This window comes from Drosophila yakuba, chromosome 2L, assembly GCF_016746365.2.
Source record: "Drosophila yakuba strain Tai18E2 chromosome 2L, Prin_Dyak_Tai18E2_2.1, whole genome shotgun sequence".
Taxonomy (NCBI): Eukaryota; Metazoa; Arthropoda; class Insecta; order Diptera; family Drosophilidae; genus Drosophila; species Drosophila yakuba.
In genome coordinates, this window is record NC_052527.2 from 15657591 (window position 1) to 15673442 (window position 15852).

A 15852-nucleotide genomic window follows, 5' to 3' on the forward strand; every position below is an offset into this window, starting at 1 on the left:
AAACATTTCCCGATGCTCAATTTAAAAGTGCTATTCGAATATATGTCTTCCACTCGTGAAAAGCTTTCTCTGGTAAAATAAAAATGGTTTTATACACCCGGTAAAATGTCTATCAAAAAAACCCGAGTTAATTAAATAGTCATTGCAACTGGAACTATTTGAATGGCATAGGATGTCAAGATAAAGTGAACGAGCTGAAAAAATTAAAATTGTTAGTTTAAAAGTTAAGATACTATTTATGAGTAGTCATTTCATAGATCTGTTTGCTATTTTTGCTAAGCCGGATATCCGCATCACTCTTTAGACCAACACACAAGCGCAAAGGCGAAACTAGGTGAGACCTACTCCATTCCCGGCATCTGTGGTGTGTTTGTGTTTAATTTGTGCCAGCTGTTGACAATCAATGACTACCCTCCAGGACTCGCTGGCCATCGGCACCTGCTGACCCAGGAAGCCCCTGCCGGCGTTTCCTTATCGCGCGCCTGATTAAGTTTTTGCATTAATTTCTCTGCACCCTTGATGGCGCTATCCTGGTACTCGTCCTTGGCTTGTTTGCCCAGCCATTAGCCCCGGATTCTGTGACCTGCGGGCTATGTGAGCGGATCCTTGGGGTTGCAGGCTGCCAGCGAGTGCCTAACCTTTTTGCCAGCCATGCAGTAGCTGCCTTTCACTGCCTTCAGCTTTCGCCTTGCTGGCTTTTCATGCTTCGGTTGCAATCGAATTTATTGGATCCCCTTTTTGGCCACCTCGCAGTAGCAGTTCTCATCAGCCGAAGTAGATTACTGAATTTGCGTGCGGAACCTTTTCTTGATTGCAAAATCGCAAAAAACTCGATTAGAGTGCTATCAGTGCAACTTTGGGTAAGGGCTATAGATAACAAGTGTATCGAGTCGATGAAATACCAACGCTAAGCACTTTTTGGCAAAGCTCCGCTGCTCGCAAAGTATATTAGAAAAATATCCGCATTAGCTCCTGATTCTGATCCTGTTTCTCTTCCAATTATCCACGTCTCTAGTCTCGTGGCTTTGGCTCAGGCTCGCCCATTTGCATCAGATTCGTGTTACTGCAGTTAATTTGTGGTTTCTGCAGCTAAGTTTTCACTCCACCCAGTCGACTCACAACTGGGCCAAATGGCAGGCGGCATAATGAGCACAGTTCAAGTGCAAACTGTTCGCCCGATGCCGGGAGGTCAAAAGGACCTCAACCTCGTCCTCGCCATTGCCTTCTATATTTGGATACCTCCACAAAGTTATTCACAGATAAAAGGCGTCCTCCTCCTCGCAGTTTTAGGGGATGATCGAAGTACTCCTCCACCTCGGGACTCTGGTACCCCAGGCTCCTAGTATAAAGAGGGAACAGTAGTGACCCATTTTCTGCACACCATTGAGCCAGAAAGAACAAGAGAGAACGCTATAGTCGAGTTCCCCGACTATCTGATACCCATTACTCAGCTGGTACTTCGCAGCTTTGGGTGGTATAAAAAGATTTACGCTTAATTATACATATACATATAATAAGTTAAGCGTTTAAAAGTGCCTCTTCTACTGAATTCTTTTTGTAAGAATTTAAGGAGTGGTATTAAAAATATAATATTACAGTGGTTCACCTGGGTGTTACCTGCTCATCCGAGGATAATGGTTCGCGGTGCCCATCCGAAATCGAATTCATTCCCTTCGTGCCGCAGAGATTATTATAGCCTACACCGCCTGATACGTGTGGAAAGGTGTGGGGCACTGCGGGTCGGAGGTCAGATGGACGATGCGGAGCTGTCATCATCGCAGTAATCAACAGTTTAACGGCATCGTCTGGTGGCCCAGATACCGCGTCGCCCCTTTGCAATCGTTAAGCCAACTACAACTGCCCTGGCTTGTAGAAGGGATATGGACAAGAAAACAAGTGATGGAGGGGAGTGATAATGTGGTCCTGACCAGAATCATACCCATAAAATCAATTCTTTATCGCTGGGTCTTTTCCGCACCCATTAGTAGTTCAAATTCGTTGCCATAAATCCCCAAATCGGTGAAAACAGGGCTAATTCCTTCGCATGCATGGGTGTTTGGGTGTTAAAGTGTTTGGTTGTTGGGTTTTTGGCGTCAGATGGTAAATGGCATGCAACATAAAAGCTTATTTTATGATTTAGGCACCACAAGGCCACATCTCACAGCACGAGCTGCCATATTGCGAATGTTAATCGCACATAAAACGTAATCTTTAATGGTGTTCAAAAGCCCAGGACTCTCAACCCCCATAAGATTGGCAAATTCCTATACATGTATTTTGTGTTGTGGAATTCACATTAACAAACGGCAAACTAATCAAGTCGAAAGAAAACCCACTGCAATTAGTTGTGGTTGAGAAGTGGCTAACCGGAGAATTCGAAGTCATTTAAGAAGTTTAGGTTCAGTAGTTTTCGGCTTTTAGCAATTACAAAGTTGAACGTCGGGTTTTGTGTAATAAATAAATTTTAATTACTTCATTTGGTGTATTTATAAGCACCAGTAAAATGCACAGTAGGTATTGAACACAACTTTTTAAACAATAAGTGTTGTACAAGAATTTGGTTCTATAAAAGTATAATGCTAAGATTTTCAAATAGATTTTCGAAGGTATACAAATTCATAATATTTTGCTTAGACCCATTTTTATCTAAAAGTAATAATAAGGGATTATAGTTTGCATAGGTGTGCAAATGAATTTACTTGTTTTTTTAAATAATTTCAATATATATTTAACAAAGAAAACGCCATAGTCGAGTTCCACGACTATCAGATACCCTATAAAATATCGGGTTGGGCGGCAAAACGTTTTTTGGCAAATCATAGAAATTTACTAGACTAATAAAAAAATGAAAAAGAGAAAACGCTATAGTCGAGTTCCCCGACTATCAGATACCCGTTACTCAGCTGTGGACTCTACAATAGCGTTCGCTCTTGCTTTAAATTACCAAGATGCTATGACCTGTAAATATATGAGTTATTTCTGTCATTGTGAAACCTGCAGGAAGCTAAAACGGCTTGGGATTATTTATATACTGCTTACAAAAGGGGTTTACAGTCCCTTAATCAGACTGTTTCGATGGCTTCAAATTAATGGTTCTTTGATACGAATACAGAAATGAATAAAAAATATCTAGTACAAAATTCTTTTCATTTAATCTGCCTTATGTGTATTACAAGTAAGCTTCTATCGCGCACATAGTATGTGGTAGTAATACCCTATTCCAATGCAATATTTCAAGGCATATCAATCAGTTATCTTGATCAATGGACTACATGGTAAGCAGTTCTCACAGTGTGACAGCTGATGGCTGGAGCTGAACGCATGATGGACACCAGCTGCAACAAAGGCGGCCAACAGGGAAGTAGTTCTGAACCAAACCAGGCCAAAGTCCCTAGAGCCGATCCAGAGTTTGCAATTTTTCGCGGGCTTTCGTGATATGTGGGATTAACTTTTGATATCCCTGCGGTATTTGAGGCATTTTAATCATCTGGCCACGCAGCAGGACGCTTTGGAATGCGGCTAATAAATATTTATAAATGCTGTCCCGCACAAATTGTTTGACGTGGTCCGTCTGTTTTCGCAAATATGAAAGTTTAGAAATCTCTGGCTCAGCACATCCCCAGTTCTGACCCTTTTGGCTACTGCCCTTCTGCCCAGTTGATGTCCTTAAGCCTCGTGTCATATGCTATCCTGGCCATTAGCAACAAGTCCCAGAGTCGCGGCAACAGGCAAATGTGCTTTTGATGACATTTTAAACGGCCTCGTGCGCAGGAATGCATCCGATCTCTCTTATCCTCCACGAAACTAATCAATAGGATGCTCAGCACACATATGCCTTCCACTCGTGGTTCCTCCAAGCGCTGATATTCCATTTTACCTTCGCCACAAGGGGCAGTTGAGCAGATTCGCAATAATCGAAGAAAAGAAATTGATTTCCAGGAAACCAAAAAGGGAACGGAAAGGGAACGTCAGAGTCCAATATTTTTTCATACTTTTTTTGTGCGTCTGTTGTGATGGCAACCTTGCATTTTCTAACTGCTCGAGCAAACACGTTCCCAAAAGTTTTTAGGTCCTCTGCCCTTTGAGTTGTTGATGACATGTTTCCGTAGTCCGAGGTCCTTGGTCCTTGGTCCGCAGTCCTCAGTCGGGATGATAAAAACAAAAAATGTCAACAACAGGAACGCTTTTATTTGCGGAAAACAGAAAAATTAATTCAAGTTTGCTTCTTTCGGCTTGCTTTAAAATGTAAAGCGGAAACTTTTGGCCGGGGCTTGGCGTTCTTTTATGTTTTTTATGTTTTCCACAGCTGTTGTCAGTTGTCTTTGGCGTGGGCCTAGTAGATTTAATTAAATTTTTGTACAGAAAAACATTTTGTAGGCTGCTGCGTGTGCGAAACTTTGTGCCCGTTGCCTGGGATTCAGAAATCTGTTGAAAATAGAGTTCTCATGGGGGCAAATCGGCGACAGCACTGGCTTTTAATATTGATATTTAAATTTTCTAATTTACTCTACCCGTGGGAAATTCCCCCCTCCCCCTCCCCCTCCCATTCCGTCATATCATTATCCGCAAGCTTTCGGCTTATCTGAATCACATCCTCACGCTATTTCACAAGGCATTATGCTGTGCAAACAGTATGTCCCACAGGGCGTATGAAATGCTCTCGTTTTGTGCAGCCCCTTTTCGCAGAATAGATGCAAATTAATATGCATTTCTATGCTGCTGCTGCTGCTGGGCTGAACACAACAAACTAAATCTTCCGTGTTGCTGGTTTTCCATTAAAAATTATGCCGAACACAATGTAAATAGTTGTGAATTTACAAGGATGCCTGCCTTCGCAAGAGCAGCTCAAGCTCAGGTAGTTTTTGCATTTCGAAATTTGGTCAGACGAGCCGAGATTATTAAAAGCCCTGTGAAACGCTTAAGGCCATCCCCACATGCTTTTGCTATTCTCTAAGTTTGCCTGCAAGGTTTTAACCTTTTAATATGGGCGAAACAACATACCCAACTTGAGTGCTGAGCGAATGATTATGAAAGTGCCCCAACGCTTTGACTCCCAGATCTAAAAGTCATAAGTCCGTGTGGATATTTTCTATCTGCTGAAACTACAGACGTAACCACTACCGCACAAGCACAGACATAGACAGTGCAAACGAGCCGGGCCATTAATGCACTCCACCAGGTGATTGGGTCATAAACCAGCTGGCCTGGGAGGCAAGTGCAGGTCACCTCGTGGCAGGTGAGGCGCCAAGCATCGGAGCAGTTTGCTAGTTTTCACTCTGATTCATTAGCCCCGGAATAATTAACGGCCGATGCAGGCTGCACACTTAAATTGATCCTTATTATCTGCACGCGGTACGGAACTCACTCAGTTGGGCGTGTAACCAAATTTGCCACTCATGAGCGCCAGCAAACTGTGCAGTTGATGGCAATAAATTGCATTTGCTGGAAAACCTAATTACATTAAGTTGCAATTACGGGAGCAGAGAGCGCCGGAGGATTGGCCAGGTGCTCATGACACAGGTGCAAATGGTCCTTTGCTGGCTGGCTTTAAGAAAAAATGCAATATTCCGGCAAATTGAATTGGATGCACTTAGCCTGCCCATTACATCACATGCAAACTGGAAGGCCGAATGGATGTGCGCTTGGTACTCCACCGCTCACTGTGTTTGTCTGATGCTTTATGGGGCCCACATACGTTTTCGGTTCCTGTTTTCGCCTCCCGAGCGACCTCCTCCATTGGAGGATCTCAGTTGTATCCATGTGTGTATCCAGATGCCATACGTTCCTCTGATTTGCGGGGCGAGCACGTGAGCAGATTATGATTACATGCAGCGAGCTGCATTCCACTGCAGTTTCAGATACTTTGAGTTTCTGATGCATCGCATCCTTTGGTAAAGCCAATCAGAGGAAGCAAACAGAAGCAGATGGGTTCAAAGTTTTGAAAGTACATTTTCAGATTCAAATGGCTTCGAGTAGGTTAAATTATGAGAAGTATAACTTTTATACATGATTTGAATGCGATTACATTATTGTCTTAATTTTAATTACACATTTGCTAAGGTTTGGAGTTGAAGCTCAGTTCTTTAATCTTGGTACATTAAACTTATATTTATAAATTAAACATTTAAAGTACCACCAATTTGCACATGATGTCTTAAGCATAGGCTTAGAAAAAAGTTAATTATAGATCGTACGCAATAGTAAAAAACCTAGCTTAACTTCAGCCTATTTGTTTGTATTCACAGTTTCGCACTACTTCGCGACGGGAAGCGGAAGTCTAGCTAGTGGCCATGGTGAAGGTGTAGCTGGAACACTAAGCTCGCAGCGGAAATCGAGGAAGTGTTCCCATGTTGGGACCTATGATGCCCCGACTCCGGCTTAAGCACACAAATCCGTCATAATGCAGCGCTGAGGCAAGCGGAACAAGCAAATAGAAGCCATCGCACTTCAGGGCCAACGCAGGAACAATCGCAGGACAAGGGTGCTCCGCTTGACGACTAGCGATTTCCAAACAAGAGACGTCGACAAAGCTACCAGCGACATGGCGGACCTGGAGCGCATTCGCCTCGTCCTTCTGGGCGGCGCCGGCGTGGGCAAGAGCTCCATTGTGAAGCGCTTCCTGTTCAAAACCTACACGGACAAATATCGCGCCACTGTCGAGGATCTCTACAACCGCGAGTACGACCTGGGAGGCGTCACACTGAAGGTAAGTACGGCCCAATGCCTCGAGTCCCTGAGTTCCTGAGTCTCCGAGTCTGGTTACAATGCACTACCAACCTAGCTCAGCCAAGTGTGCGCCGGCTTTTTGTCCCTGTTTGGTGACATTTCGAGTGGAAGTTTGGTGTAATTGGTTTATAGGAGTTGAAATGTCAGAAATGCACTCCCAACTAGATTCCTTAATACTCGTCTTAAAAGCCATTCCGGTCCTGCAATACCGTGATTCCTTCACACATAAATGAATAGAAAAAGATTTACTTTTAAGTATCGAGGTGAAAAATTAAATACTTTACTTTCTCGCAGAAAGCATGGCTCAATTCCGGTTCAGCGTTATGCAGAACATAGTAAAAATTTCGGATAGGCCATAGTTTAATTATATATTATCAGGAATCCTGAGAGTTGTTAGAGTAAAAGGTTAACTCTGAAGTAAATAAGCTATCGCTGCAACCTACCTGTATGCCAGGTTTATTATTCCGGCATAGTTTCCAAACCAAATTTAAACTGACTGCAATAGGTCGACTTAATTTAGCCAATCACCGTTGTGGTCATCAACTCGCCGGCAGTGCCATGCCCGCAAATTAGGCAGAAATCTACTAATTGGATGTCTGGAGAACATCCACAGCAAAGGGCTCCCTCCGCAGGCTTTACACTCCATACGAGTATGCAAAGTACTAGGCAGAACACGTGTGCTTCTGGTCTCCTGGCAATTGAGTAGCTCCCTGGAAGCCTATTTGGAGTGGATGAGGCAGGAATGGTTAGCGGTCTGAGCCACCTATGCCAGAGGCAGAACTCGGGAGGATTACATATGTATATTAAAGATGAAAACGCAAATTGAACGAATGAATCTCTACTGGCTTAAACGAACTTACGACAGTCTTCGCAAATAGTTTCCAGTTTCCTTCCTCTTCACCCCGACCGACTGACTGACAAACTGACTGACAGCTTGTGGGCGTAGACTCATTAATCAAATTTGCACACGCTCAAAACAGCGGAAGCAACTTGGAAAATGTGGCCCACTTCTCAGCCTGCAGAGCCACCAGTGTTGTCGTGCCCTAGTACGCTACTTAAGAGCGCGATTAATGGGTAATAACTTGTGCCGTGCGGGGGGAAAAACGAGTATTCCGGATACTGATAACTGCTGCGTATTATTTTAATCGAGCCCTTATCTGCTACGGATAACCATAAGGGACTTGAAAGCACGGGAGGCATCACAGCTGCCTATGACGCATCCTTACGGCCATGTCATGAGATGGAAAACTTCTGATGGAACATCATTCACTGCTCCGCTGGAGCTGATTATACGCTGTTCAAACTTGTCTTACACCACAAGCACATGTTTGGGGAACAAAAGTTGCTGCGAAAGTTGATTAATAGGTGGCCTGCCTGGCTGGCTGGCTGGTTGGAGCTGCTGAGCTTCATTATCGAGACTATAGCTGGCCAAATTGATTCCTGGAGGTGCTTTGGTGACACTGGCTCTCTAGGAGGCGGCGCCGCTGTTGCCAGGCTCTTCTCTTCGATTTAATTAATTTCATTTTAGCGACCGATGGGTGCGCATCCATTACTTAAGACCGCCCAGATTGAATTCCACTCGGGAGCTGTCACCCGACCCTAAAGTGATTTATTCCCGGCCACCTTGGGTGCAGTCTCCAGACTTTCAGGTGGCCAAGTGCATCCACATCTGGTTAGCCTCCACCATTGGTCGTTAGGGTTCGCTTTCCAAATTCCAGGAGCGCCGCTGCCAGCTGAGACTGATTGCCAAAGCTGCATGTGGCCATCAAACGGGCACATTTTATTGCACTGAACAATATTCGGTCTTTAAAAGCAATTTCGTGCATGTACGTGGATGTGGATGTGGATGTGCGACTTCGCACAGCAGGACGCTTTTGATGACTTAAACATGGATGGTGGAACAAAGGCGGGCAGGCGAACAATAGACGAGTGACCGGGAATGGTGTCAGAAATATAAATTGTGTCACTCTGCAAAGTGTTTTAATAAAGTTTACTCATTTCGGCCAGACAATGCGTTACAAATTTGCCTCACAATGGCCAAGGCTGTCAATTTGTGGGCTGAAAAAACTAGAGGAGATCACACTGACAGGGCTAAATGGTTGGGTTCCCCTCTGGCTCTTTGGCTCTTTGGCTTTCTGGCCTCCACGTGCCATTGACATTCCGGACCGCGTTCGATGGGTATCGCGTACTCCACGCGGAATTATAACCAACATAACAGATGCTGACACGGGGATTAGTTGGCTTTAACCAGAAGTCACGACCGTGGGGCCACCGCCTTGGGCGATGGCCAGACAAGCGGACACCACCGACTGTGCGGGCATTCGTCCCTATGCTTTCCACGGACATGTCGTTTAAAAAGCACTCCATTAAATGTCCTGCACCGACAGCAGTGAAAACGACACCTAAAATGATGGGAAAAAGGATCCATACCAAATTTGTCTGTATTTAAAGTTCTAGAATTTAATGCCGGATTTACTTTAAATTTCAATTCTTAACTTTTGCCTCACAATAGCCTCTTATCCGCTTAACTACTTTTTTAATATTCCAATAAATATTACTTAAGAAAGAAGGTTTGCTTAAATGGGATCCATACCATAATTGTCTGTATTTAAAGTCCTAGAATTGAATGCCAGATTTACTCTAAATTTTAATTCTTAACTTTTGCTACACAGTAGCCTCTTATCCGCTTAACTACTTTTTTAATATTCCAATAAATATTACTTAAAGAAGGTTTTGCTTAAATGGGATCCATACCATAATTGTCTGTATTTAAAGTCCTAGAATTTAATGCCAGATTTACTTTAAATTTTAATTCTTAACTTTTGCTACACGGTAGCCTCTTTTACTTTTCTAATATTGCCGTATGGCTAAACAAAACTTTAGCTTTAAACCCTATTTCCGTGTCATTAAAATCTTTAAAAAGACTACCATTTGAGCACCTTGTCGCCCCTAACAAAGTTAACAAACAATGTGCGGCAATATCTTTCCACATCAAAAAGAAACAAGAGTGAACGCTATCTGATACCCGTTACTCACCTGGTGGAAGTGCGAGGATGCACAAACGTGCGGTTTGTGGGCGTTAGAATATTTTTGGCAATCGGTAGAAATTTACAAAACTAACAAAAATGTGAAAAAATATGAAAAAAATTGGTCGTGGTCGTGGCTGTTTTGGGCGGTTTGTGGGCATGGCAAACATCAGTTAACAAATTTGCGCTGCGTTTATATCTCTGGAATCTGCAAGCATAATCTCATTTTTATAGCGAAGATGTTGACATTCATACGGACAGACAGACAGACGGACATGGCCAGATCGACAAGGCTATTAGCCCTTATCAAGAATATATATGGTCGTTTATGGTGGTTTATATGGTTGGAAATGCTTTCTTCTGCCTGTTAGACAATTTTCAACGAATTTAGAACACCCTCTACGAGTAACGGCTATAAATATACAGCTACGATGATATTTTAGGATTTTTGGAACCTTTTTATATTAGCTGTATAATGTACACATTCTCCTTTCTTTAATAACTACAAAGCTGCTATGGTTTTCTATCAATATTTTATTAATTTTTAAGTCCCTACTATGGCATCGGATACCCTTTATATAATGGGACCACTTTATGATGATACAAATTGTAAAACCCTTTCCAAGGGTATAGCCATACTTAGCAAATCTCGGATAATAACTTTTCGTTGGTCTTTTAGCAACAGCGCCTTTTGTAACTGACACCTTTTAACTTTCGCATTGTTAAGATAGAGCGTTGAAATATCACTTTTAGTATCTTAAATTTAATTTAATTACTGGGCAACAAGGATTTGCTTAAACATTCATTTAGTTGAGCTTCATGTTCCTCAAAAGCACAGTGCTGCCTTCAAGCAACATACCTGCACAATGAAAATGGGAAGGTAGAATATCAATGATCTAAAACGCGGCGGGTTAAATTAAAAACCGCGAATGCTCCATGCGGACACGGAATCTCAGTGATGGCCGTTTACTGCCGAGAAGCGACCATTCAAATTTAATTATGCGTAATTTCATCCTTTGCAGGTGGACATCTTGGACACGTCGGGTGACATGCAGTTCCCGGCCATGCGGCGCCTGTCCATCGCAACGGCCCACGCGTTCATGCTCGTCTACGCGGCCACATCCGCGCCCAGCTTCCAGTGTGTGAAGCAGTGCTTCGAGGAGATCCGCGAGCAGCGCGCCGACTTCCAGGTGAGGTACACCTGCACAATGCACTATGCACTATGCACTCAGCGCTCAGCACTCCTGCATTTTGCATGTAATCAGCGGCGCCTGAAATGCGAAAGCCTGAAAGGACTCTCCATGTGCGCCACAATCCGAAAAGCAATTATAAATGTTCCCCTCTGTGGCTGAGGGGTCAAGCCAAGCGGCAGAGGTTTAGGCTTTTTGCTCGGACTTGGCTCTAAGGTTGCACAGTGGGTCACGGGGGCTACGGACCAACTGAAGGAATATGCAACATGTAGGCAGCCAGATAAATAGCTTAGGTAGTTTGTAATTCTAGAAGACATTTCTTAGACTAGTACAAGTATATGCACATTAAATGTCTGTTATTATAGTGTGATCAGCGTACTTTCTTAAATATATTTATTTTATTATATATTATTTTTTATTATTTTATTATATATTATATAACAAATTATTTTTAATGTTTTAAGTGTAAAATACCTTGAGTTGGTTTATTTTCAGAGAGGACTAGCTATAACATATACTCGTAAAAATAACTCTTTCGTATGAAGTCATATTTCCTAGTCCCAACCCACTGTGCGATAGTTAGCGCTATTGTTTCCGAGGGCTTTCACGGTTTCCGCTTTTCGCCGCCATTGTGAGAACGAGTATCAATTACGGCGCAATACGCTTTGTCCGCATCCCGATTTCGGGAGTGCTCCGAGTGCCACTGCTAATCCTTCTCGCTCCGCAGGACATACCCATTGTGATCGCCGGGAACAAGGCCGACCTGGCCACCACCCACAGAGAGGTCAAGCTGGAGGAGGTCACCGACTGGGTCTTCTGCGAGCTGCCGCGCTTACGGTAAGTCCCACATGAATCTCAAAGGATACGAGAAGCGTTAAATGCGCAACAGCTGCTGCTGCACGCAACAGCAATTAGGGGACAACTGCCAAAAGTTGGGCAACAAAGCCGAGCCACAAAGCCTCAAAACCGCCAAACAGCTGCAATTTTCATAAGTAACGCAACACAGTGGCATTAAAAACGTAGCCATAAATTCTGGCCACCCAGCAAAGCTGCAATGGCAAGAGGCAGGCAACTGGCAAATGGCAAATAGCAAATGGCAAAAGCGCAATTAAATTGCGAGAAATGAAATTAAGCGACAGAGAGCGTGACGGCGGCCCTGGAAGGGAGTTGGCCCACCGAAATCAGTTGCATTGTCCACGGGACGGGTGCAGCGCTCATTAAATGCCATTTGTTAGCTGGGGAAGTGTCCGAGCCAGAGTCACGCACTGAAAAAAATTATCGAGAATCAGGGTAGTGGTAGTGTGCAGACAGCAGCCACTAGTAAAGGGTAAAGTAAAGTGAAATTTTGTATAATTGCGGGAATTTCGGGTAAAAGGTAAAGTTAGAAACAAAAAATTCAGATCTCATTTACTTAAATTTTTAAGATGAAAAACTATATGTTCGTTACTTCACACACAAAAACTTGAAAAGTAGAAATTTCTCTGTTTCCCACAAACCGATTATGGGAAAATATTTTTCTGAGTGCAACTAGGTGGAAATCGCATCAGGAGGAATACACTATTTCGCTATTTGCACAAAGGATGTTTCCCCATAATAGCTCCTAATTGGCCGCAAACGGTGGTGCTGTCATGTCAGACATCTATATACATACAATTGTCGACGGGGACAACTGGTCGTATAGGTGATACATTGGAGTGGTCTTTGAATACTGAGCAGTGGGCCATTCCATATGTGCATATGCATGGGGTCCTTCAGCTCGGCTGCTCTACAACTGTTCGATTGAACTGTTCGATTGATGCTCTGGGGAACCGCCGAGGCGCTGTGAGAGGTATGATTAGTTGTGGTGATTTATGCTTCCTTTTGATACACAATGGGTGAAAACTCTAGAGCTTGTCAGAGCCGAGCAGCAAACCGACATTGAGTTAAATGAATAAACCACAGAATGTGAATGTTTCCAATGTATATGACGAATGAACGCATATAAAATGCAGAAAGGTTATAGGTGAATTGTACAAATATTTATATTTATTTGATGTCTGACTCGTATGGACTTTCGTAGCTGTTTTATTTGCTCTATTTCAAGACTTTAAAGCTTAAGTTAACCAGAACTCTACCGAGTTCAGTTGTACAACACTTTTGTCAGTAAAAGTAGATCACAGACCAAATCGACGAGTGGCCTGATTAAAGTCTTTGTTTGCCACATTAACAATTTTAATGCATTTCTTGCGTGACAAGCAGCCGTGATAGCAGGGCCGCATCCTTTCCATTCGCTGCTGAAAAGGACTCGCGGCCAGCAAATATTTCAGAGGCGCTTTTCGCGAGGTAATTGCTTCCTTAATAAACTGCGGGGCAGGACTCGTAAAAATCACTTGCAATCACATACATACGTGCTTACCACTGGGCCACTGGGAGTGGGACTTCTGGCATAATTCCATGCGAGTGTCCTGCGAATGCCGGGAAAGACGGGATGGGCGGCGGCAAAGTGGGCGTGGCACGCTCGTGTTGCTGTTTAAGCAAGCGTGCGTAAACTTATTTAAAAGCGACCAAAGAGCGCCACGCAGGAGGCGCACTCAACCGCAAAATGGAGATGACAGAGGCCGCAGGACGAAGGACTGGGGATATGGGATGGAGGATGGAGAATGGAAAATGAAGGATGAAGGATGAAGGACACAGGACACAGGAGACGAGACGCAGGTCAGTTGGCGTAAGCATTACGTACAAATCTCTGTTGGATTAAACATTCACGCAGATTGATGGTGCGGTTTGGTTCCCGGAAGCGGGAGCGGAAAACACCTTGAAACCTCCATGCACGTCACTACAATCTCACACCTAGAGGATTTCCCAGAACTCGCGTGAAAAGTGTGTGTGTGTGTGTGTGTGTCTGTGGCGTTTCCTGGCATCTAGCTGCAATGCAATTTGTTGCTGCCTGTCTGTCTGCGGTAAAACGCTTTAAGAGCATGCCACTCAAGTGCATTTATCTGCCTGAATGGGTACACTACCCCACATTGTGCCACACAACGTATGGATACATTGGGGCAGGCCCTACATGGGTAAGTGGTTTACTGTGCCGAAGGTGGGACAATGTATTTATTCAACATTTAATTGCCAAGTCATGCGCATTTTCCTGCCATTTGGCCAGCGTTAATGCGCAAAATAAACTCACGTGCGATATCAATTTTACTTTGATTTACTGTTATTGCAGCTTACGGCATTAACAATTTCGCCATCTATTTATTTATTTTGCCAAGTCAGCCGTTTTAACTTTAATTAAATGAAGCTGTCTGAAATACTGAAATATTCTGCTTTACTTTGTCAGCTGTTTCGGTGGCATACAAAACAGAAATCGAAAAAAAAAATAGTTCTTTTTACAAAGATTTCTGTTTATGAATATTCATCAAGAACAAGTGTAAATGCAAACTGCAGTTGAATAAAACCACTTTCAAATAACATTTTTAATACAACTATAAATAAATATACATTTTAAAATTTGGTGGTGTCATCTGTATATATTTAAAACAATCATTTATTTTAATAAAAAAATTTAATAAATTACCCTTTTATTTACTCAACTTCAAAGTAAGGTAACACCACTTGTTTTAACTGAAAAGTGTTTTTTCGAAAAAGACAAAAAAAGGGCAATTATGATGATAGTCTGAAATATTTTGACTGGAGAGCAGATCTCCGACGAAAGGCCGCAGTGAAGCTCGAAATCCTTCTCACGGTCCAAATCCTGCCATCGTCCGTTTGCAGAACATTACCTGTCCTCGCCAACATCATCGCCAACATCAGAGTCATAGTCCTTGCTACATCCTCATCCCCATTCTCATCCTAGTCCTAGCCCTGGCCTCAGTGTTGTGGATCGGCTTCGTGACCGCGTCCTGCAGTGAGTCCTTAGTACCGCACCATTTTGAAGCGTACATGACATGCTTAATTCGGCCATTAGCAACATTTGTTTCGGCACCCCGGACGGTGGTCGATGGCCCATTTGGTTGTGGCGGGCACAAAAACTGTGTTTCGCATTGAACATGCCACATTGTTGGGCTGCTTTGGTTGAGGTTTTTTGGCTCGGCTTTCGCTTTTTATTCGGGCCACCGAAATTCGCTGATGTATGCATTGCGTATGTGAAATTTACCCGGTCGCCCCTGATATTATGCAACCTTTTTAAACCGCTTTCCCTTCCCGCAGGGCGAAAGTGCTGGAGTGCTCGGCAAAGGAGGACAGCAATGTGACGGACCTCTTCAAGTCCCTGCTCTCCCTGTCCCGTTTCCTGCCCGCCAGCAGTAGTGGGAGCGGGGGCAGCGGGGGCGGCGGCGAGGCGGCGCCCAGCGGTTTCAAGCGGCGCTCATCGGCCTACGTCAGCGCATCGTCCAGTCGAAGTAAGTACTCATAAAAGGTTCACATCACATGATAGAGCCAAAAAGTCTGTGTTTGGTAGTTATACAGTATTTGGGAAAAAATATAAATACAACTTTCTATTCTATCTCAGCAATTCAACACTTCTAAAGCATATACCTTAGTGAATGCATTGGTACAAAGCATATAGCTTTTATAATCAGTACCAAAATACAGGACAACTATACATTATCATACCCGTTACTCGTAGAGTAAAAGGGTATACTAGATTCGTTGAAAAGAATGTAACAGGCAGAAGGAAGCGTTTCCGATCATATAAAGTGTATATATTCATAATCAGGATGAATACCCGAGTCGATCTGGCCATGTTCGTCTGTCCGGCCGCCTGTCTGTCCGTCCGTATGAACGTTATAATCTACGGAGCCATAAAAACTTGGCCAGCAAACTTGATCAAGAATATGTAGAATTTATAGTCCTAGAAGGACTGTTACATACTTTTCAGAGAATCTGGTGTACCCACGTAATGCACGAATGAGTAACTATTATAAAAATAAATT

General features: G+C 43.4%; 1 protein-coding gene across 1 annotated transcript in view; it reads left to right on the forward strand.

Annotated features, from left to right (window-relative positions):
• The window catches only part of LOC6528341 (GTP-binding protein Di-Ras2), a 29861-nt gene that overhangs the window by 7107 nt on the left and 6902 nt on the right, over positions 1 to 15852 (forward strand). The window contains exons 2-5 of the mRNA XM_002089358.3: positions 6246 to 6706; positions 10775 to 10942; positions 11670 to 11779; positions 15128 to 15318. Coding sequence (XP_002089394.1) covers positions 6542 to 6706; positions 10775 to 10942; positions 11670 to 11779; positions 15128 to 15318 — 634 coding nt within the window. The 5' untranslated portion in view covers positions 6246 to 6541. The remainder of the gene's footprint in view (positions 1 to 6245; positions 6707 to 10774; positions 10943 to 11669; positions 11780 to 15127; positions 15319 to 15852) is intronic.